Source organism: Myotis lucifugus, unplaced genomic scaffold (assembly GCF_000147115.1).
Source record: "Myotis lucifugus unplaced genomic scaffold, Myoluc2.0 scaffold_65, whole genome shotgun sequence".
Lineage (NCBI taxonomy): Eukaryota > Metazoa > Chordata > Mammalia > Chiroptera > Vespertilionidae > Myotis > Myotis lucifugus.
In genome coordinates, this window is record NW_005871113.1 from 5792521 (window position 1) to 5817363 (window position 24843).

Consider the following 24843-nt stretch of genomic DNA (forward strand, 5'->3'; position numbering starts at 1 on the left):
TTGATCCCTGGTGGGGGCATGTGAGAGGCAACCAATCCATGTTTCTCTCACATCGATTTTTCTCTTTCTCTCTCTCTCTCCCTTCCTCTCTCTCTAAAATCAATCAAAACATATTTTAAACATTGGAAAAATGTAAATTTATTTCTGCCAAAGTATACTATATCCCAAAGTCAGCTGGAAATGGATTGAGGGTTTTCTGAAGTGACTGCGTAACTGCTCCTCTGGTGACATCTATGTGGCTACCCAAGACTTGTCTAAGGTAAGCGTTTGGAGCCATCTAGCCCCACTGTCAAAGGAACGTGAAGTTTATTGCAGGTTTTAGGGAAGGGATATATTGAGTCATGATGGCATTTTAGAAATGATAATGTCAAAGACCAAATTCTTAACACACTAACTCACTTGTGGTCTAATCATCTTCTCTACCGACACTTCATCTCCCTTTAAAAAAAAGAAATATCACAAGAAATACAAAGCTGTGTGGAGCTGGGGATCCTGCCTTGTGAATGTTAAAGCGCAGCTCTGCCCGCTGTTTCCCATCCACATGGAATGCCAGGTGCCACATTGCAGAACGCGAGGTTCTCTTCATACGTGTTTTACTCTATAAGCTACTCCTTTCTCTGCAGCTGAACAAAGGTCTGACTTTTACTGCATCTGAAGGGCAGTCTGTCGCGGCATTGCTCTGCAGACCAGTCTCAGCCTGCGTCAGGACTTCTCGGAGAAGGCACGACCATCCATTCTCACAGGAATGCACTGCAGAGGACCCGCCGATGTTCAGGAGATCCTACACATGTTACACTGCAATGTCCTTGAACCTGGCCCCTGCTAGCATTTGAAATTGGGATGTAATGGAACTTGATTTAAGTTTTGATAATCGATTATAGTACAATCATAGCAATAATTGTAATGTTTTGTAGTTATTACTTGTATGTCTTTTCATTACCTTGTGAATAATTTGATGTGTGTGATTTAATCATGGGTATTGTTAGATTCCCCTACAGCAAGACCATCAGCTGGCACGTTCAGGCTCATGATAAATGATGCTGAGATTCAATTTATTACTGGAGAAAAGAAAAGGTGTTATCTGAAAAAGAACACAAGTAAACTGCTGGTGTTATTATATTGGGGATCTTACACTTAAATGTGTTATGTGTGTGGGATCCAAGTAATTCACTTCTAACCTAAAGGAACCGTTGAAACTTCAAGGGACTTTGGAGACCACCGAGACCTGGGCCTAGGGGTCAAGTCCAGTCTACCGCCTGTGCCTGTTAGGCAGGTTTTATTGGAACACGGGCATGTTTTCTATGGGTACTTTCATGCCACGACTGCAGAGTTAAGTAGTTGTGGCAGAGACCGTATAACCCACAAAACCTCAAATATTTACTATCTAGCCCTTTACACAAAACGTTTGATGAGCCCGGATCTAGACAGAATACTCAAGTTTTATATGTAAGGAAAGTGAGGTCAGGGAGAAGTGACTTGTCCAGACTCATCAATAGCACAGCTGAGATGATACTGGAGACCTCACTGTCCTGTTTCTCTGTTTGAATACCCCACTCTTTCTTCACCCGTCTGAAGATCTGATGCAGAACAGCCACAAAGCTGCCCCTGCGTCCCTCTGCTTCTCCAAGGCAGTATCTGTGAGCCTCTCAGAGTTGATGGGTGAGGGCCTGCTTTCCCACACATGTTCATTTGCAGTGGAGTGACAGGGCCAAAGGTTGGCCGGCCCACCCTGATCAGGCCCTGATCAGGGCTGGGCTGGCTTGGGGGAGGGACCTTGGGCAATTGGCCAGCCGGACCTGACCCCTATCAGGCTGGGTTCGCTGTCAACAGTGGGCGTCATAGCGACCAGTCGTTCTGGTCGTTATGGCATTATGGTCGCCGGCTTTTTATATATATAGATGTGACGTGCTCCTTGGGGTCCCCTAGAACCAGCAGGGAGAACTATGAGGAGGCTGGAGGGTTCATAGTAGCAAAGGGGACTGAACAAGAGAGATGCTATTTTTAAACCTCCAGCTGGTCCAGCAGGTAGCAATAACAGTTACAAGTGCCAAACAATCCTCTCACCTGCCTTTGCCAGTTTTAGAATGCCACCGAGGCGAGTTGGAGCTCTTCCCAAGCCATGCCCTCGGAGCTGGACAGTTCCACCTCCAAAGCTCCATTGCTGAGTTCAGTAACCCTGGTTCATCAGGGCAGGGCTATCCTCCCAGCCATTGGACTAGCAATTCCCTCACCGTCAGATACCGCGTGTCTATAAAGACTGGCGCTGTACTTGATGATATTGGCACAGCCAACCTACACTTGAGTGGGATCCAGAGAATGACTTTCAGTCTATCAGGGGAAAAGCAAAAGAGAACAAATACGTTTTTAACAACTACAATTCCCATTCATAACGGCAAATACTTGGCTTATAAACCTAGGGCTTAAAATAAGTCAGACACAGAGAGATAAGTCTACTCATTCCACATGGGTGGTTATTTCCAAGGAACATGGAGGAAGATGGGAAAATGGCTAAAGAGGGAGGAAGGGAAGTTGGCAGGGGCTGCAGTTTGGATCCCATACTTTCTGAACACCATTTTCTGGCCTTATGTGTGGTCATGTACGGTATAGGCAAATGGCCTGTGAATCTTATAAAGAGTGAAGTTGTGTGTTAAGAAAAATTATCCGAAATTTAACATGTACCATCGTGTCATGCCGTTGCATCGTCTAACAAGCCCACCCAAGGATCATGTAATGCCCTAGGGAGGTGACTTAGTTAGACTTACTAACTACTAATAGTTAGGGCCAGACTCTATAAAGTTAGGTGTTAAGAAGACTGCTACGTTGCAAATGATCTTTATTCGGTAGAAATGCAAATGAATTCTATCAAATAGGAAACATAACCCCAAAGTCTGATCTTATCGCCATGTGGGATATTAACAACTTTTATGTAACTTTGCAAACCTACTTCCCACATCCTTTCTTTTAATGGTCATATAAAAGTCTCTTGTGTTTGCCTTTGATTTGGCTCTGTCATCCTGCGGTTCCCTCCCTAATGAGGTAAATAAATCTTTGGCTATATGACTATACGAGCATCATGTTTTCAACATTTTATAGAACCTCTCTCCTCCAAAATTCACCGTGGGCTTCCCTGTTTACAATTATCCATCGTGTTCCGTGCATCATAACGAGTTGGATTCATCTGGCTTCCATTTCTCAGCTGGCAGATTAGACAAAGTCTCTTTATTTTAAAAATAAAAGGAGAGCCCGGCCAGCGTGGCTCAGGGGTTGAGCATTGCCTTATGAACCGGAAGGTCACAGTTCAATTCCCAGTGGTGCGGGCTGGATCTCCAGTGTAGGGTGTGTGGGAGGCAGCCAATCAATGATTCTCTCTCATCACTGATGTTTCTATCTCTCTCTCCCTCTCCCTTCCTCTCTAAAAATCAATAAAAACATATTTCTTTAAATGAAAGTTCAGAAAAAAATAAAATAAAAATAAGGAAAATTAAAAAATGAAAGTTCATTTCTACTTTGAAGCCAATTCACTTTGGCAAGCTGCTCTGACCTTTTGGGCCCATGTTACACTGGTTACTCCAGGAATTACAGGAAAAAGGTCACAGTTCTGTCCTTACGTGTCTTACAGACCCAATGGGGAGATGAATCATATGCATTTGTTAGTAACCGTCATCTGCCTGGAGACACTGCTGTGGTCGGCTTAGACCAGTTAGCCACCTTGAGCTCTGAGGCTAATCTCATTTTATTCCGGGATCCAGGGGGAAAAACATAGCAAGAAAGATGAGTGGAGCTGTAACAAGTTTCTGCCTCTCTTGGCTCCCACCCAAACTAATCGGCCTGGGAGACAGATTTCCTCTCCAGCCAGCATCTTGTTCAGCATTTCTGCTCATCACGCTTCTGGCACTGCTTCCTCAGAGGACCGTCCATCATTCCTAAACCATCGCCCGTCTTCTTCATAAATCAGCAGACAGATGCCGGGGATGCAGGATGGAGATATAGAAATTACACCTGATTCAGACTCATTCCTTCCTCCTTCTTGTTACCTTGGCTTCTTGTATCAGAGAGAATCATCGGGCTATCTGGCGGTGAACCAGGAGGAGTGTGTGTGTGTGTGTGTGTGTGTGTGTGTGTGTGTGTGTATAGGGCTGTGATGGGAGCTGTTGGAGCAAAAAGATTCCTGGGTCCAGCCAGCGTGGCTCAGAGGTTGAGTGTCGACCTATGAACCGGGAGGTCACAGTTCCATTCCCAGTCAGGGCACATGCCCAGGTTGCAGGCTTGATCCCCAGTATGGGGTGTGCAGGAGGAGAGCCAATCAATGATTCTTTCTCATCACTGATGTTTCTATCTCTCACTCCCTCTCCCTTGCTCTCTGAAATCAATAAAAAATATATTTTAAAAAACAAAAGATTCCTGGGGTGAGTTTGAGGGAAGAAAACTTCTATCTGGGGTGTCCTCTGACCCCTCTGAATGCTTACAGGCCCATCTTTGAGAAAGATTTTGGAGACTGATGCTGACTTTACAGTCTCTTCAAGGTCAGAAACAAAGGCCCGTGTGTTCAGTGTTAACACAAAGGGAGAGGAGGAAAGAGCGGCTTTGCCACCACATGTTCGTTTGGATAAGAGGCCAAGAATTGGCTGGGGGTGGAGTGGGGAGGAGGTGGAGACAAATCTGTCCATACTTCTGTTACACGATTCCATAAATGAACCCAGCTGGGGTCTCCCGGTCCCTTCCGATCCAGATAAGGTTTGTTTGAAGTGTCTGGATTATTCAAAAGCTAGAGCCCTCTTGCAAATTTCTGTGAATTATTAAGGGAGCCATGATGGGCTTCAGCGCTGGCTCCAACTTTCTGCCCCTGCTGAGTTCTTGTTCTCTGCCCTACATCTTGTGGCTGTTCCTTTATTTTCACCCTGGTTTTAACTCAAAGATGAAAGAACTGGGCTCCCTTTCCGCAAACTAACCATTCACACATGGAGATGAAGGAACTGTATATGCAGCAACCTAAACTATTTAAAATCGAGTAGTAGATGTTCCTCTCCTTAAAAGTCCTTTGGCCACTCTGCCTGTTGCCCCCAATCCTCTCGCGCTTTATGCAAAGGCAACATGGTGGACTATTTAGGGGTATGAAAGCTGACTGATAGAGTTCATGTCCTAGTCTAACCCTCACCCGCTGTGCACCTTAGGTAAGTCACTTCACCTCTCTGTGCCTCATTCTTCTCATCTGTAAAATGGAGGTAATAATCCACCTACCTCATAAAGTAGTTGTGAGCATAAAACAAGATATATATACCAATAAGAAACATTGAAATTCAAATCAAAACCACTAATGACATATCACTTCACATCCACTAGGATGGCTAGAATAAACAATTCTGATAATAACAAGAGTTGGTGAGGATGTAGAGAAATCAGAACCCTCAGATGATACCAGAAATGTGAAAATAAGCATAGAGTTACCACAACTCTGCAATTCCATTCCTAGGTATATGCCCCAGAAAAATAAAAGCATACATATGTTCACACATAAGCTTGTACCTGAACGTTTATAGCAGCACTATTCATAATAGCCAAAAAGTAGAAACAATTCAAATTTCTATCAGCTGATGAATAGATATTCGGCCACAAAAGGAATGAAGTACTGACAAGCTATAACATAGAAGCATCTTGAAAACAGTATGTTACGTGAAAGAAGCAAGTCAGAAAAGATCACATAGTATATGATTTTTTTTTTCATTTAATATGAAACATCCAGAACAAAGAAATCTATGGCAATTAGATTAGTGATTGCTTAAAGCTAATGGTTGGGGTGTGGTATTAAAGGCATTAACAGCTAAAGGAGATGGGGTTTCTTTTTTTTCTTTTTAAATTGATTGCAGAGAGTAAGGGAGAGGGAGAGAGACATAGAAACATCAATGATGAGAAAGAATCATTGATTGGCTGCCTCCTGCACGCCCCTCATTGGGGATGTAGCCCACAACCTGGGCACATACCCTAATCGGGAACTGAACCATGACCTCCTGGTTTATAGGTCAACGCTTAACCACTGAGCCAAGCTGGCTGGGCTGGGGTTTCTTTTTGAAATGATAAAAATGTTCTAAAATTGGCATGGCTCAGGAGGCCTTGGGCTTTTTAGAAAAGAGAACCACTATTCCGCCTGCTAGAAAACAGGTTTTTCCCTTCTGTCAGCCTTCATCCCTGCCTGTAATGCACACACTCACACACAGTGTGATGTTTCATTTTGTCATTTGTTTGAAAGTTTGTCCCTTTGGCTCCTGTAGAGGTTTCAGGATACCTTTCCCTTTCTCTCCCCACCCGCAAGCCCACCCTGAGGATTTGCCCCTTGCGGACCAATGCCTCGGGTTGTTGCTCGGAGTGATAGGATCAGCTTTTCTCTTCGGCCTATCCAAGGAGCGTTTCTTGCGGGTGGACAGTGGTTTGGAGAATGTAACAATGAATAAGATAGAGTGGGGGTCCTCAGCCTCACAGACAGATCTAGACAACCAATGGAGGCGGGCATGATTACTTTTGATTATAAACTGATGATTCCACAGAGGTGACCATTGGAAGGAGGCCTTGAACCATGAGCGAGGGTTAACAGCTTGGACGTGGTGATGGGGCATCCATGCAAAGGAAGCAGGATGGCCAAAGGCCTCCATCCTCTGACCCCCTTCATTTTCCTCCAGTATTTAGCTCCATCTGAGATTATATTTCTGTCTAGCTTCTGTTTATTTTCTGTCTCCCCGGTCCAGCGACACCATCCTCTCTGAGTGCAGAAGCATGTCTGCCCCACCCACTGCTGGGTCCTGAGTGCTCAGCACATATTTGTACAATGAACAAATCCATGGGTGTGCATGGGAAAGGGAGAGAATTCCTATGATCCCTACCAGGATGCATGTGGTTTCATTTCATTCTTAGCAATACCACTCCCCAAGAAAGACATCATTATCTCTACCTTGCAAATAAGCAAACTGAGGTAAGACAAAGATCAGCAACTTGCCCAAGGTCACACGCTCAGTAAGAGGTAAAGCTGGGATCAAAGCCTAGGCCACCAGGTCCCAACGTGAGGACTACATCAAGAAGAGCCTCATCAAGACCTGAGCGCTGACCAAACTGACCAGACAAGAAAGGGAGAAATCCCCTCAAAGATTCATCTCCATCCAAGCCGCCGGTCCTGACACGTGGCCTTGGCCACTAGCTGTTTAACTTTGGGAGAATTATCTAATTTCTCTGAGTACCTATTTCTCCTGCAAAATAATGATGGATGCTACATTTAAGGTTGTTGTGAGATGATGTAGGTACAGCACCCAGGATGGTTCCAGGTCCATAGTAGATGCTCAATAAATCTTTCCCCATGACCCCTTGCTGTCTTTTGGCCGGGCATATGCTGTTCTCCAGAGGAAGACCAAAGAGGCAGGAGGTGTTAGGACATCTGGCCCCAGCATAGGTGAAGGAGTGGACCATCTCACAAAGGAAACGAGCAACAAGGTAGGCCTGGGAGGGGTGGATGGATAAGAAGCTAGGAAAGTACCCAGCAGAGAAAACTTCCGTCTCTGTAAGATAATCTCTGACTCCTCCAGAAGGAAGGTTCAGGTGGGCAACCAGAATTCTAAGTCATTGTGGCCAATCTCTTCTCTGCAGAAAAGGTGTCGCCACAGCGTGGTGACGGGGACCAGGGGACCATGTGGCTTGGGCCTCATCTATACAGATTTGGTGGTATCTCCAAAGGAAATTATTCAAAGTTATGATTTGGGGTTTGTATTAGAAATGTCTATTTGAGAAGGGATTTGTGAGTTTAATTATACACTGCACCTGCTTGAGACTTTCTATTTCTTCAAACATAGCGTTCACTGCTCTACAGAAATTGTTTCCTGAAATAAACGCACCATCTGTGGAATCATTTTTATAAGGTATTAACTTATAAATGTAAACAATGAATTATACCACAAGTTTTTGTGCCTGTTTTTGAATTTCTGCATTTGCTGTGTGTTGGCTATGGATCTCTGCAGCTCGGAGCCCAGGACAGCAGCGGCCCAGCACAGCCAGAGGAAAGGGGAAGTGCCGGCTACTGTTCCATCTTGTTCACAGCGCCACCTGGTGTTTGCAACTCATAATATATCAAACTTCCTCATCCTTAAGAACTGGAATTTGCTGAATAAAATCCCCACAGCTACTTTCTGAAACTTTCTCTCTCCAAAATCTTGTTTTTATTCACTTGAAAAGAATGTGGCTTATAAGCAGTTGACGTGCCAGGACTTTCTGATGGATGGAAGTTTCACAAAGTCTCAAACGATCAGAGATGATGAAAAGAGCCCCAGTGATGAAAAGAGCCCCAGTGAGTTCCTCATCTGTGAAAGCACTCAGGCAGAGGCTGGAGACTGCCTGGACAGGCGGGACAGGAGACCTTTCCTAATTTTGCTTTGAAATACACCTGGAGAGATGAAAAACAGGTGGCCACTGGCTTTCAGGGTCGAAGTCTGTTTTCTTGCCACTTCTTTTTCTGCTCCTATCAGTTTCCATAAATCCTAGGAGAGGACACTCGTCCTCCCCAATGTTCATGCCTCCAGTATGGCCTGGAGATGACAGAGGTGAGAGTGCAAAGTCACAGAGGCCTCAGCACTCCCTCCCCACCGTCCCCAAGTGGCCAGGTATTTACCCTCAAGTCCAGTCCTTCTGTCGGTTTCTGCAGAGAACAGAAGAAAGAACAGGCAGTCTTTGGACTTCAGGACTCTGTGATTCCATGTCTGTCGTCTATATCGGTGAGGGACTGCTAACAGTAGAGGCCTGGCCTCCGTGGCTTCAACAGATTAGGGGTTTAGATTTCACATAAGAGGGCAAAGGGAGGCCAGTAGGACCAGCGTGGCCACTCCAGAATGTGATCAGAGAGCAGGCTCCTGACTTTCTGCTCCACAACTTCTATGCACAGAGCTTCCGTCCTCAGGAGCCTCGGTGGCAAAAGGGAAGAAGAGGGAATCGGGTGCTCCTCTGAGCTGAAAAGCTGCACTGAAGGTCTGCCCAATGGTTAGTGCGCACTTCCCTGGCCACACCTTATTGCAAGGGGGACTAGGAAATGTGTTAGCTGTATATTGTGCCACCCCAATAAAATCCAGGGTTCTGAGGGAAGGAGGAGGTGAACACAGGCAAACTACAGCTCGTTCTCTCTCTCTCTCTCTCTCTCTCTCTCTCTTTCTCTCTCTCTCCTTCTCTCTCTTTCTCATCCATCAGCAGAGTGGGGATTACTGCCTACTTGATAAAGATGAGGAAGCTGAGAAGTAGCCAGGAGCACTGCAGTAGGTCGGTGGTGAGGTGGGTCTATGCATTTCCACTACATTCCTCTTCCTGAAGCTCAGTGCCAGCTTTGAGAGATAATGAGCACAAAGTAGAAACCAATGACCATCTGGACAAACACCAGCTGTGAGCCCAGGGCCATCCCTCCAGGGGGGAGTCAAACTGACAGATGAAGGGGCTGCAGAGGGCAGTGAGGACAAGGGCTGCAGGACACTGGGCTCTGTGTCACTCCCTGGGTTGGCAAGAGGTAGCCAGCTGTGGCTGTGGCTCCGCTGGGAGGACAGATTGGCAGGAAATCAGTGCAGCTTCCAAGTCAGCCAAGCGGCGAGCAAGCGAGGCTCCGGTTCCCACCGGTCACAGCCAGCTGCAGAGGCCCAAGACTGAAGAACGTGACAGCTGAGCCAGGAGCAGCCCAGGAATGTGTCATCCCTCCCGTTGAGGGGGGCCATCAGGAAGATGAGCAAGCGCAGATGTTTCTCCAGCAGAGGGTGACACCGGGGTGGAGATGCCCACCAGGGGCAGGCTCAGATGTCCCTGTGCAGGGCAACGAGCCATGTGGCAAGCATATCAGTCCGGACCCCTCTGGAGACAGAGGAGCTGTGGAGACAGCCAGCCCATTGTTATGAGCACAGCCTGGAGCTGATCTTTCTCATGCCCTCTGCTCCCACAGGAGGAAGGACAATGTGGCCAGAGGTGTAAGGGAAGCCCTGGAATTACATGGGAACACACGCAATGGGAACAGAGGCCACGCCTTCCCACGGTGAAGAAAGGAAAGCCCTCATAGACGGGAAGCACACACAAAGCAAACTTGGGAGCGAGAATAGGAACGTGTTCAGCTCCAGGAACAAGACAACTCTCATTAGAGCACGTGGTGTAGGAAGAAGAAATCGTGTTTAGAAAGAAACACTTTCTCCTGTCAGCTGACCGTGGGCGGCGGGGGGGGGGGGGGGGGGGGGCGGCGGTTTGGCAGTTCCCTGGGGAGGGAATGTCTAGGCTCAGAGGAAAGAGTGAGCTCTCCTCTCTTTCATCTCCCGAAAACGACACCCATTATGGTTATCTGTGTGGCCATTCCCAAGTCCCTGGCTCTGCAATTAACAGCTGACTGGTGTTTACTTGGAACTCTATGTAGCTAGGCTTCCAGAAAAGCTTTGTCAATGAGAAGTCAGGGGTAGACGTGGTGATGAAGATCACTCCTGTAATGAAACTGGGAGAGACTGGGAGGAGACGGGTGGAGGAGAGGGTGGGCTGGCTGGGAAGGCTCGTCCTCCTTGGAGGATGCTCCGTCAGGCGAGGTCTATGCGTTGCCACTACATCCCTCTTCCGGAAGCTCCTGGCACCTGGCGGCCACCTGCAGGCTGCCCAGTGAGGCTCTGCAGATGGTTATAAACAACTTGCAACTCACTCCCTCACCCCAGACCCGCTGCAATCGCGAGACCCTAGACTCATCCCATTTAAACTCTGCTGCCCGAAGACCTGCTCCTGTGACCTTGGAGAGGCTGGGCAGAAGGCGGCCAGCAGGCTCTCACACCTCCTGCCTCCCCAGACCCCCTCGGCAGCCTAGCTCCTTGCCCCCACAAGGGCACAATGGGCGCTGAGCCTTCCCGAGCCCGCCTTGGCCCTCTGGGGTGCGAGAAGTCAGCAGGGACACACTCCCCGTCCCGCCGGGGCCATCTGCACTCCATTACAAGCCTTTGGAAGCCAGCAGAGGGCTGTTTAGCTGCTGCTGGTTCTCTATGATTAGCTAGCTCTTGCTTTTTGAATACTGCACATGGTGCAGCCAGCTGTAGGAAGCATTCATGATTCAAAGCTTTTTCCCTGCAAAAAGAAAAGTGCTAAGCTAGTTATTACTATGGGGAAGAAAAAAGTTTAAAAGTCTTACTTTCTGGGTAAGGTCCTCTTTTTCTGTCTTATAATTCCTCGTCCTCCCAGAATTGGGACTGTTCCTTTATCTATTTTCTATAGGCACCATCTAGCCACTTGCTGCAAAGAAGCTTGCTAAGAAATATCAACAGAGCGTGTACCGTATCTGGTTTGGCTCAGTGGATACAGCATTGGTCTGCGGACTGAAGGGTCCCAGGTTCGATTCCAGTCAAGGGCATGTGCCTTGGTTGTGGGCTCGATCCCCGGTAGCGGGTGTGCAGGAGGTAGCCAATCAATGATTCTCATCATTGATGTTTCTATCTCTCTCTCCCTGTCCCTTCCTCTCTGAAAGCAATAAAAAAATATTTTTAAAAGAAACATAAAATGAAAGAGACATGTAATTCCAGCTCAGGCATTATTACCCATGGCCCAGGAGACTCCCTTACTCTGCGTGTGCAAGAGACCTGATGCTAAGGCATCCTTTTAATGAAACCATTCCAGAGACTCAACTGGAATGGTGTGGAGCCAGGACCAACTGCTGAGCTTACCTTCTTTCCCAGGTGCTGAGCCAGGAACAAAACCCAATACTTGGTTCACACTTGAAATCCTGTGTTCTCTGCAGACAAGAAGCAGTTGCCTGGCTACAGGGGGCACCAAAATCACCATGGATGCTTACTAAAACACGTATCCCCCAGGCTACACCGTAGACTTGAAATCGGGGCTCACAGGTGAGTGGAGGAGCGGAGGAGCTGGAGATTTGGGAGTCTTGTGAATGCTGATAATGAAAGCCAGATTAGCTACAATCCACAGGGAAAAGAAAACGGAATAGAAGATGCAGGTGATCAGCATTCCTTCTTCCTCTTATCTCTGAACTAGACGAATAAACTCATTTCTTTTCTCACAATATAAAAGCTCGATGGTAAACAACAGCACCAATATGACAATAAGCACAGGGCACTCTATGGATATAAGAAGTTCTTTGTAGCGTAGGTTCGGTAAGCTTAAGACAGTCACCTAAATTTTCACAACATTGGGAACCCATCTATCTACATATGGAATAAATAGTTCTATTTTCCATGTGAAGAAGAGAGAAATAGCCTGCCAGCATGGCTCAGTGGTTGAGTGTCGACCTATGAACCAAGAAGTCATGGTTCGATTCCTGGTCAGGGCACATGCCCGGATTGCAGGCTCAATCCTCAGTCAGGGGTGTGTAGGAGGCAGCCGATCCACTGGTTTTCTCTCATCATAGATGTTTCTATCTTTCTCTCCTTCTCCTTTCCTCTCTGAAATCAATAAAAATATTTTTTTAAAAAAAGAAATAAAAATGCCTATTGAAATAGCAGGAAGACCCTAAAGTGATTGCACTTTTTAAAAAATATATTTTATTGATTTTTTACAGAGAGGAAGGGAGAGGGATAGAGAGTTAGAAACATCGATGAGAGAGAAACATCGATCAGCTGCCTCCTGCACACTCCCTACTGGGGATATGCCCGCAACCAAGGTACATGCCCTTGACCGGAATCGAACCTGGGACCCTTGAGTCCTCAGGCCAACGCTCTATCCACTGAGCCAAATGGTTAGGGCTCACTTTTTTTTAATAAGCATTTTAAGTGCATCCAAGTAGAAGAAAATTTGTACCAATTAAGGGTTGTTCCACTGAGGAAAATGGGAGCCACATGTGTCACTCTCTGTGGAGGGAGTTACAGCTATGAAAAGGGAGAAAACTAAGAGGAACCCTGTGGTGTCAGATTGGAATCAGAGGATGATATGAATTTGTGATTTTCAATATATAGAAAGATAAATAAATGATGTCATATGCATGTGTGTATACATGTAAACACATGTAAATATTCCCAAGCTCTGACCACTGAGATGGCCTGGGACCAGTGGCTCCACAATAGTGTTGAGCACAACTAGCACTCAAATCCTAGCTTGAAAATAATTTTCTATTGTAGGAAAAAATACAAGACGAGCGTGGAATGTCTTACTGTTCCAGAAAGTAAAGAAATGTCCAAGTATACAGGGGGCAAGTCAAAAAGTTACAGGAGTTGGCTTGAGGAGACACTGAAACATCTAAAGAAATAAGGATAGTAACGGATCACAACCCAATGAATGACAGATGAAACTACAAGTCTGTACGCATACAGGTTAATAAGGGGGGAAGTGATTCTACAGTGGAAAACCTGCAAACGCCACCGGAAACAAGCGGTCAGGCAGCCCTCAGGGATGGGACTCCCGGGATCATACCCCACCTCTGAGAGCAGTGGGCACACAGCATTGCTCCTGAGCTGTTCCTGCCAAAGATGCGTAAGTTAAACCCAATCACAAGGAAACACTCCAAATAATTGGCCTGTAATCTTCAAAAGGGTCAAGGTATAAAAAAAAAGGGGGGGGGGGTCAAGGTCAAGAAAGCCAGTGAAGAGCTGAGGTACTATTCCAGAATGAAGGACATACAGAGACAGGATAAGTAAAAGCAGCATGTAATTCTGACCACACCCTGCCCCTATGAAGGTCGTTATTGGGACATTTGGTAAAACCTGAATGGGTCCAAGGATTAGATGACAAGATATTAACGGCAATTTCCTGATTTGATGGTTGTTCTGTGGTTCCACAGAAAAATGTCCTTCGGTGGTTTTTAAGGAGTGAGAGGCCCATCAAGTCAGCAACTTACTTTCAAATGGTTCTGGTTCTGTACTTTTAATTTTTGTTTAAAAATATATCAAAAAGTACCACTTCCTTTTTATCTGTTATACGACTTAAAGAATGACTACAATAACGATGAAGATGATGAGGTTGAAGATGGATATTTCAACATCAAGAGTTTCATAAAATTATTTCTTGAAACAGAATAGAAGTTATTTTATATAACATTTTAAGTGTATATTTTAACTAAAATATTTATATTTTAACTAAAAAAATCAGTGAATAAATGCACTCTTTTGGTTGAGTTAAAATCAAGTATTTATAGTTTTTAAAGTTTGGTTGGGGGAAAATAACAGTTCTACAAAACCTGTGCAATCCAAAATTAACATGATATTCAGCAGCGAGAAGTCTTCCAGTTTCTCATCACCAGTTCTCACAAGCAATGACACGTATGCCTTACTTTAAGAAAATATCAAACAGAAGTAGGCAAATCTGAACAAATTTACCAAGTGTAATAAATTAGAGGTAAAAATCACAATAAAAGAATTTATGGCTTAAAAAAATATTCACAAGTAGAAGTTTGCTTTATCAACTTCTAAGAGTCCCTCCCCTTAGTTTCTTCCTTGAAGATGGGAGTTACCAACATTTGGTTTACGCTGAACTTTTCAGGGACACGTAACCTGAAAAGAAGTGTCAGACACAATGCTGCTGGTGCTCCTTCCTTATGGCAGTCCTTGTCCTGTAGAAGTGATCAGAATCTGGTCCACGTGGCACAGAACCAAGCCCAGGTATCATGCCAACTACCATTTCCTGCCCACCAAATCCTCATCTCTCTCCAGTAATGAAGAGGTGGACGTTCTTCTTGGACTGAAGCATCTGCGCGGCCCGCTCCACGCCGACCACCGCAGCCAGCCTCTGGGCATCGTACTTGGAGTAGAGGACAGTGCAGGTCCAGGCGGCTTCCTCTCCTCTGGTGGCGGCTCTCAGCATGTTGCAGACCTCGCTGTAGAAGTGGGGATAGGTTGGCAGCTCATAGAAAATCAGGTTCCTGATGCCTTTTATAGTGTACCTGTCAGAGGGGAAAGAGAGGCCAGGTCTACTTGAGAAACGTACGGGAAAGCTACCTAAGAGATCTGCAGGGGCGCAGTTCACTCTGCTGCTGTGTGCTCGAGCAGGAAGACAAGGGCACCAATAACAACAAAGGTTATGCTCACTAGAGCTTGAAGGGCTTATTTCTGTGACAACATATTTGAATTCCCAATATTTGGCTTAAGAGAATGAGAAAATAAACCACATTTCTTGAGTCTGCTCTGGGTAGACTTGCGTATACTCTGAGGTAGGGTGGAGAAGATAGTAGACTTGGGATTAGCAGTCTGTCAGAGAAAAGCTTAAAAGGCAGGCACTTAAAATTTAACATTATCCTCATTATAACCAGGCAACACAGACTGTTCTGTAATGACGAGGTCAGAGCCAGCACGTAAGATAAACTGCACAAACTGTAAATGCTTTCCCATTAGTCTTTTCTTGTCACTCTACAGACATGTTAACGCCACGGCAGATGTCCCAAGTTCATCCATTTACAAAATCCTGCCTGAGGACCCATTAGGCATTATGGGAAAGCAATTAGTTTAACAGCTCATGCAATTCTTTCCCTGCTGCACAGTGCTGCACAGTGGTGGTGGGAGGGAGGAGGGAGTGGTGGACCCTGGGGACTCACCATACGGTTAGGGTCGAGGTCAATCATTCCCTTGGGGTACTATAACGAAGGTTTTGTATGTTGACAAGCTTCTGATTTTTCCTGTTCGTCTGGCTCATACACTGCTGACGTTATAGACTCCCCTGGGAATTTTATTTTATTCACAGAGAACAAGCTTTCATTGCCTTTTTATCCCAGGGCTCTTCCTGATCTCTCTGGAGACCCTCCTCTTTCAAACTGTAACTGCAACCCATTCCTTGGTTCATGTTGCAACATCACCTTCCATAAAGGAATCCTAACGGCTAATGAACTTGAGTAAGCTGTTCTACCTTGCTAGTTATTAAAACAAACAAAAACAAACATTGAGCTCCACTTCAGCTAGTATGTAGAAAACTCAAAAGAACATTGCTCCCATACTAACAAGAAAACTCCAGATCATATACAAAAGCGTTTCTTTTCTTGAGTCTTGACAGCTGATGTTACGAGGCAACCAGGTGAACTGATTGGATGGGGTGCTGGGAAGGGAGGGTACTGATTTGAAGCATTTGCCCATTTCTGTTGTGTAAATACTCCCACATAGCCTATTTCAAGCTACCAATGTCATGTTGCTGAACTTGGAGTTGGGAAGAGACATGTAATGAGATCTCAAGAGCCAGGATAGGCCAGCTTTAGGCCACTAATGACTATTCCAGAGTGACAAGCCCCTCTGAAAAGAGGACATGAGAACTATTTCCCCTTTGGCAGAGAACAAGAGGAAGAAGCTGCTGCCAAGGAAGTGGGTAGGAAGAAAACTGCTACACTTTCCACAAATTCTTAAAGGACAAGTGTGGGCTTGGATGACAGCTTAGCTTCCCTGGGATTCCTAGACACTCCCTTAGTTCACATTCACTCATGAGCTATATATTGATTTCAGAAAGGAAGGGAAAGGTAGAGAGATGGAAACACCAATAATGAGATAGAATCATTGATTGGCTGCCTCCTGTATGCCCCCTACCAGGGGATCGAGCCCACAACCCAGGCATGTGCTCTAACCAGGAATCGAACCATTACCTCCTCATGAGCTCTTTTCCACAAGCCTTCCCTGGAGGTACAGACATGAACCCTTATACAAACTTTCCCAGACCCATATCTTATATGAAGCAAAAACCTGAAGCCAATGGGAGAGGGCAAAGGTCAACTGCTGGTGGGGGAGGGTAGGTGAAACAAAAGCCATCTGCCCTAAGAGAGGTGCAGTAACCATGCCCCAACTCCGTCCATCCCCACGACCTACACCAAGTAAAAAGCAACAGTGGCCTGTTCCTGGGGAAACAACATGAAATCCATTCGGCCCAAGATCCCACTGACGTGAGCAAAGGTCTGCCATCACAGAGGAGAAACTCTTTCCCACCAAGACCCCTCTACAGACACAATTCAGCTGCCATGAGGGTGTGCAAGAACCCAGAGAAAGTCCCCCCTCCAAAACCCAGAATGAGCAAGGCCTGCCTAGAACCGAGCTGGACAGAGAGCCCGCTCTCCTGCCTTAAGCCTTGCAGTGGGTAAGCAGGGGCAGCCTGCTGCTGGGGGTGGGGCAGGGATGTGGAGACAGACCCTCCTCTGACACTGGGTACCAGCCTTGGTGAAAGCTCAGCGAGCAGGACGCTGAGGAAAGGCCCTGCATCACCCAGGCTCCACACGAAGCCATCATCTGCTGGGGGAATAAATGTAAAGTGTGGGCTGTATCCTAGGTTTCTATAGTAACAACCAAAGCCTGACTAGATTCCCAACGCCCACACTACTGGCCTCACACAAAGAGGTGTGACTGGACATAAGTACTACTGGCCTCAGCCTCTACATTCAACTGACAATTACAAAACACACACACACACACACACAGACACACACGAGAAAAATACATCAAAACAATGAGGCTATCATTTTGACTACCAAGTCACTGATAACAAGCAATGTTTTGCAGAAATGGGCCAGTGAAGTATAAATTATTGTGTATTTTGGATAGCAGGGGTGAGGGGGAAGGAGGGAAGATAAGGGGAACATGGGAGTGAGCCAATAAGTGGCAATGCAGAGCAAATTTTTAATTGTGTACAGCCTTTGAGGTACCAAGTTTTTCTTTTCAAATTTATCCTAAGGAATTAACTAGGCAACTATGTCACCAACTATGCATATGAAAATACTAACGGCATATTTTAAAGATCTAGAACAAACTCTCCAAAAATTCATCTGGAATTTTAAAAAGACCACAAATAGCCACAGCAATCCTGAGAAAGAAGAACAAAGTTGGAGGGATCACAATACCAGATATCAAGCTATATTACCAAGCCACGGTTCTCAAAACTGCCTGATACTGGCACAAGAACAGACATATAGACCAATGGAACAGAACAGAGAGCCCAGAATTGACCCAAGCCATTATCCTCAATTAATATTTGACAAAGGAGGCAAGAGCATACAATGCAGTCCAGACAGTCTCTTCAATAAATGGTGCTGGGAAATTTGGTCAGATACATGCCAAAAAAATCAAACTAGACCACCAACTTACACCATACACAAAAACAAACTCAAAATGGCTAAAGGACTTAAATGTAAGACGGGAAACCATAAAAATCCTAAAAGACTCCATAGGCAGAAAATAGCAGACATATGTCGTAGCAATATCTTTACCAACACAACCCCTAGGGCAATGGAGACTAAGGAGAAAATAAACAAATGGGACTACATCAAAATAAAAAGCTGCTACACAGCAAAAGAAACCATCAACAAAACAACAAGAAAGCCCATTGCATGGGAGAACATATTTGCCAATGATATTTCAGATAAGGGTTTAATCTCCAAAATTTACAGAGAACTCATACAACTTAACAAAAGGAAGATAAATGATCCAATCAAAAAATGGGCCCGGGACCTAAATAGACACCTTTCAAAAGAGGACATACAGAAGGCCAAGAGACATATGAAAACATCCTCAAAGTCACTAATCATCCAAGAGACGCAAATCAAAACAACAATGAGCTACCATCTCACACCTGTCAGAATGGCTATCAACAAATCAATAAACAACAAGTGCTAGCAAGGATGTGGGAAAAAGGGAACCATTGTGCACTGCTGGTGGGAATGCAGACTGGTGCAGCCACTGTAGAAGACAGTATGGAGTTTCCTCAAAAAGTTAAAAATGGAACTCCCATTTGACCCAATAATCCCACTTCTAGGACTATGTCCCAAGAAACCAGAAAGGATATATGCACCCCTATGTTCATAGCAGCACAATTTACAATAGCTAAGATTTGGAAACAACCTAAGTGCCCATCAGCAGATGAGTGGATTAAAAAACTGTGGTACATCTACATAATGGAATACTACGCTGCTATAAAAAAAAGGGGAACTTTTACCATTTGCAACAGCATGGATGGAACTGGAGAGCATTATGCTAGGCAAAATAAGGCAGTTGGAGAAAGATAAATATCATGTGATCTCACTTATATGTGGGATATAATGATCAACATAATTTGATGAACAAGATTAGATCCAGAGACAAATGGCAGGGGAGGGGGGGTTAGAGAGCAACCTGCGGACTGAAAGGTCCCAGGTTCGATTCCGGTCAAGGGCATGTACCTGGGTTGCGGGCACATCCCCAGTAGGAGATGTGCAGGAGGCAGCTGATCGATGTTTCTCTCTCATCGATGTTTCTAACTTTCTATCTCTCTCCCTTCCTCTCTGTAAAAAAATCAATAAAATATATTAAAAAAAAAAAAAAAAAAGATTGTCCAGAGACAAATGGCAGGGGAGGAGGGGTTAGAGAGCAACCAAAGGTCTTGTATGCATGCATATTAGCATAACCAATGGACACAGACACTGGGGTGGAGGGGGCTTGCCCAGGATGGGAATGGCTGGGGGTTGGGGGGGAGGGGGGGGTCAATTGGAGAAAAAAGAGACATATGTACAACTTCAGAAAATAATAAAAAAAAGCAACTATGCATATGGATGTTCTTGGCATTATAATAAAAGGCTAATATACAAATCAACCAAATGGCAGAATGACTGGTCACTATGAAGTGCACTGACCACCAGAGGCAGATGCTCAATGTAGGTGCTGTCCCCTGGTGGTCAGTGTGCTCCCACAGGGGGAGCGCCACTCAGCCAGAAGCCGGGCTCATGGCTGGCGAGCGCAGTGGTGGTGGCGGGAGCCTCTCCCTCCTCCACAACAGTGCTAAGGATGTCCCCCGAAGGCTCCTGGACTGCGAGAGGGTGCAGGACGGGCTGAGGGACCGGCCCCCCCCCGCCCCCCGCACCTCCAGTGCACAAATTCAGGCACCAGGCCTCTAGTTGTATATAATAGCATAAAATAGAGGGGAAAACCTATACTCTTATTAAAAGAAAACTGGGTTAATTACATATCCATGCAATATAATACTATGCAGCCATTAAAAGAAGCAATACACACCCCATAGATAACATTAATTACATAGGAAAGGTATTTTTACAATGGAGAGATGGATGGAGAGCAGATCTTCTTGGACCAAGTGATTACACTTAGCATCACAAAGAATGAGATGAATAAGATGCAGTGGGAAGTAGACAACATCCTCTAAGTAGAATTCTTACCAAAAAATGTTTCACCTAAATCAGTAGTCCCAAAACTTGTCTGGATGTTGAATCACCTGTTTGTTTTTTAAAATATCTATGCTTGGTCTCAGCCCCAGACATTTAACTGGCATTGAGGTACGACCTGGAAAGGGAATTCTAATCTACAGCAAAGTTTGAGAACCACTGGTTTAAATAAGAAAACAATTAGATAAATTGAGACTGTGGGATTTTCTACAGGAACCTGGATTGGACTCTTCAAAAAATGTCAATGTCATAAAAAAAGAGAGAGAGAATTATTTTAGGTCACGGTTTCTTCACCTCGGGGCTACTGACATTGTGAGCCAGATAATTCACTGTCCTGTGCACTTAGAACATTGAGCAGCACCCAGGCCTCGACCCACTAGAATCATGAGGCCATCAGAATAACCCTCCAGTCTCCAGATATTGCCAAATGTCTTCTGGGAAGCAATACTGTCCCTGCTTGTTAACTAAGACACATAAAAGAAACATGTTAACCAAATGCAATGTCTGAGATTTAACTGAATCTGGGCTAAGGGGGAAACAGCCGCAATGGTCATTTTGGGGACAACCAGCAACATCTGAATAGACACTACATGATATTACTGCTGAAATGCCAACTGGTATGATAATGGTGTTGTGGTTAGATGAAAGAATGTTGTTTTAGAAGCTACATGCTTGCTGGGGGAGGTCATCAAAAAGACTTGACCACCAATCAGGCCATCGGCTGGCTCCTCCGTATGGTCTATAGAGAACAGACCTACCACTTCTAGAACTGGGATTCTCATGTAGGAGCAGAGCAGGGGGTACTCAGAAATACCCCAGAAGCCCTTCCCAACTCCAGGAATCCCACCTCCAGAGTTTCTGACTTGCCCCCGGTTGGCAATCCTCCCTGTTGTGGAACCCACAGATACAGTTCAGAAAAGATCTTGGAACCTCCCTCTCCCTGGAGGGCCATCCTGACCGAGTGCCCATCCAATTCTAAGATTTTACTGCTTTCATCTCCCCCAAAGAAAATACATCTTCAGACTGAAATTTTTTTACTGGCTCACAAATAAACTGTAGTATTTCTAACACTGCCTACTTCCATAGAGAACATAAATACAGAATTCCAGGGTTGGATAGTACAGTTCAAAACACATTTATTTTTCCCAAGGTCAAATAAAAAATCAAATCACAAAGGAATTGCTGATCAAAACACCCATCATCACCTTGGTGATCTCTCAAGCAAAAAGCTCTCTAGTTGGGAACCATGAGATAATTAGCAGCTGCAGAACTCTGAAGCACATTTTTTCATGCACCTTCAACACAGGTACACCTATTAACCTTCCCAAGGTATAAAGCAAATGGCACATGCTAGGTCACGCTAGGTTTGTCTTCATAATGAGTTTGCAGGCAAACACGGTTTGGTAAATAAATGAACAGGAAGCTGTCTTGTCTACTTAGGAGGAAGGGCTCCTTTCTCTTAAGTAGGACACCATGCCCTCTCCCTGAATAGCTGCTTTATGAGGGCAGTTTCATCCAGCTTAACTCACACTTGCTAAGACACTCACACTGGGAAGCTTTCCAGCCTGCCCACTGCACCGCCAGGGCTGGCTTCCATCTGTCAAGCTAGTAGAAAACTAAGGGCTCTTAAGACCTGCTGAGTACAAGCTCCCCCCAGATATCACTCTCCAACATGAATGAAAGGAACCTGCTGGAACAAAGCAAATGTCAACAAGAGGCATTCATCAACACTCTTTGGCCAACAGCCTTGTCTGTTGGATGAAGCCCACGAAACACAAATGTAGCCATTTCTCCACTCTCCACTCAGATCACCTTGTCAGCAGACTACCCAAAGAGGTCACGTCAGGGCAGCCCGCTCTACCGGAGAGCTGCCGGGCTGCTCCCTCCCATCTTGGTAACAAGAGCGTGTCTGGGGAGCACCATCCTAGTATCAGCATATAGGCGATGCAATGCCAAGATACATCATCCGATATGCTCCAAAGCCTGGGAGATTTCTCTGAGAAAACATGCCCCTTGTAGGTATATATGACTGCGAGTTAATAAAACAGTACAGACAGCACTTAAATTCATTGGACATTATTGTGAATCACGAAGGAAAAGGTATCAGGACACAATTTCCTTCTCTTTTAGGTGAGGGTTCAAATAGGGCTTTTTCATTGGCAGCAGAGAGAATTAGCATAACAACTGAGAGAACAAAGGGCTGCAACTGTCCCAAATGGTAACAGAGGGCTCAACATCACCAACTCTCAACACAATTAGAATTGTTTTTACAAAGGCCAATCTGGCTTATTTTATCAAAGTCACATGGTGGGGAAGCTAAACAGAGGCTGAAACCCTTAAATAATCAACTCTAAGCCCCTCACCTTTTGCCTCTGCAAACACCAAGGGGCCCCTGACCCTGGTTCTCCTTGGTAAGGAGGTAAGTGCATGGCTACCTCCTCAGGACACAAACCTTTCTGAACACTGACACTGTGCTCAGCCTCTATCTCCACACACAACACAGCTTCTATGACAGGCCCCTCCCCTTCCTGTATTCACTGTGTTGTCCCAGTTAAGAGTTGTTCAACTCTGTCTTTCTGGGGTGTACAAGCACAGCTAAGAAAGTACCCTGAGTATGGACCATTCCAGATCTATACACAGTTATGTTGCTGTCACTCATTTATCTCCTTTTTCAACAATGCCCATTTTGGGAGGAAACCAAGCCACCAAAAAGAGTCTGTCCAGCCCCCAAACTCTGGCTTCCCTGCAGGAGGCAGAGTGAGGGCGGGTCTGTAACGCCAAAAAGCCCGGCGTGTGCCGCCATGCTGTGTGCTCAGAGCAGCCACGATTTGCTCTGCATCCCCACCACACACCCCAAAACAACACCTGGAGCCTCGTACGGCTGTACCTTTTGTAGAAGTGGAAGCGCTCTGTGAGGAGCAGAAACTGCTTCTCCCCGTGAAGGAAGAAGTGTCTGGCCCTGGAGATAGCGGACTTCTGGGTGTACTCGCAGATATGCGTGAAGTTCAGGTCCTCCTTCTTGAAGTAATTTCGGAGACGCACAAAGTCAAAGTAGGAGGGAACATAGATGAGCGTGTGAGACATGACTGCATCACGATACTGAGGCAAAATCTTGTTCACGAAAAAGTTAAACCTGATTGGGAAAAGCAAAGGGCAAAGTCAGTGGCCTAGAGGTGAGCCCACAGCGTCACTACTAACTGAGTGACCTGGGCAAGGCACAACCTCTCTCTACCTCCCCCAAGCGGCCAATATGGCTCACCTCATCGCAAAGCAATTACCTAAGATTAAACCTTGATAAGCACTTTAAAAAAAATAAGCCCTAATACTATTTATCATATAGATGCAGTGCTGGTTATCCCAGAAAATTATTCTAGGAGTATCCAACCATATCACATATTCATGCATTCACTCATTCATTCTGTCATCAGTCAGTCAGTCAACAAATACTTGAACACCTCCCACATGCTAAACACCATTCTGCTTACCATGGTGCCCCTGACTAAACACAATGAGAAGGGACAATACAGAGAGAATCAGAAAAATAGTTCTTGCCCTGAAGGGCTCACAATTAAGTTGCTGACTTGGGATACTTTGCAGCACTAAGCAGTGTATTATAACTTAAAAATGCCAGTCTAGGGGGAAGGACCCTGCTGTACCTTATTAACCCTCCACTAACTATCTATGGGAACTAGGTCAAGGCACCATTTCTCTTTGGGCTTCGGTTTCTTGCTCTGACAATGGCATGGCAGGGTTCGATTCTCTCCTCTCATTTGGTAAGTGGTAATCTATAAAACCAGCATGGAACCCAGTTGTAAATTGGAACGCCACTGGGAGGGACAGGTACCTGGCGTCAATCACTGAAGCTAGGTTTTCAGCTTCCATCCTCTGGAAGACATGGGGGAGCTGCACCAGCACATGACTGATGGAGCCTGTCAGCGGGACGTTCCTCACGGCCACCTGCCAGGAGTCAATGAGAGCATTAGGCGGCGAGCTGTCCCCATCGTCTCCTCTCTCCTCTCCTTCCTCCTCAGGACCCAAATGACCCAAATAACACACAATGCTTCAGGAGACCCAGAGCGGGAGAACGCACCTGGCCTTGCACGTTGACGCAGTACTTGTTGAACACGGAGTTGATCTGGGCATCCTGCAGGGCCCCGAACAGCAGTGTCTGGCGATAGTACTTGGACCAATTATTGAGGCTCCACATCCGCACTCGAGAGAAGTCCACCCCATGTGAGTCCAAGGGCAGCAGGTTCATGTGGTTCATCAAATGCTTTCAACAGAATTAACACTACCCTTAATGTTTACTGAGCATCACCAACTGGGCACTGCTACGCATTTTACAAGTCTGTCATCTTATTTAACCCCATGGATAAAGTACGTACTATCATCTCCCAAATTTCAAGAAAACTGAGGCTCAGATGAGTGAGTGACTAGCCCATAGTGAAGTGAACAACCCCAACAAGAAGCTGAAACTGGCCACCTCGTGGACCTTTCGAAGAGGATCAAATGGTACCTACAGAACATTCCTTTAAAAGGAAATGCCCCCTGGTTACTCTATGGATTCCTCAGTCCCACACTTGGACAAGAAGGAAAATGACATGGAAAACAGAGCCGCTGTCCTTCAATGACATGTTCTCTAAACATTACATTCCCAGAGCCACCACACATGCCTCTTCCTCAAATTAAAGACAATGAACCATTAACATGTCTTTTCTATTTAAATTTTTACCTTGTAACATTGTTGAAGGGTAATGAGTACTGTAAGT

The 24843-nt window shown here is 45.5% G+C and overlaps 1 protein-coding gene across 5 annotated transcripts in view; it reads right to left on the reverse strand.

Annotated features, from left to right (window-relative positions):
- Nucleotides 1-1038: 1038 nt before the first annotated feature.
- The window catches only part of DIEXF (digestive organ expansion factor homolog (zebrafish)), a 35422-nt gene continuing 11617 nt past the window's right edge, over nt 1039-24843 (reverse strand). For 2 of the 5 annotated variants that reach the window (XM_023754795.1, XM_014456869.2), the window contains 4 exons: nt 24165-24347; nt 23919-24031; nt 22962-23207; nt 14077-14845 (listed from right to left, as the gene is read on the reverse strand). In XM_023754795.1, coding sequence (XP_023610563.1) covers nt 14602-14845; nt 22962-23207; nt 23919-24031; nt 24165-24347 — 786 coding nt within the window. In that variant the 3' untranslated portion in view covers nt 14077-14601. Of the gene's footprint in view, nt 1082-8493; nt 8669-14076; nt 14846-22961; nt 23208-23918; nt 24032-24164; nt 24348-24843 lie in introns of those variants that run through there. The other 3 variants (XM_023754797.1, XM_023754796.1, XM_014456870.2) reach the window with 3 other exon arrangements.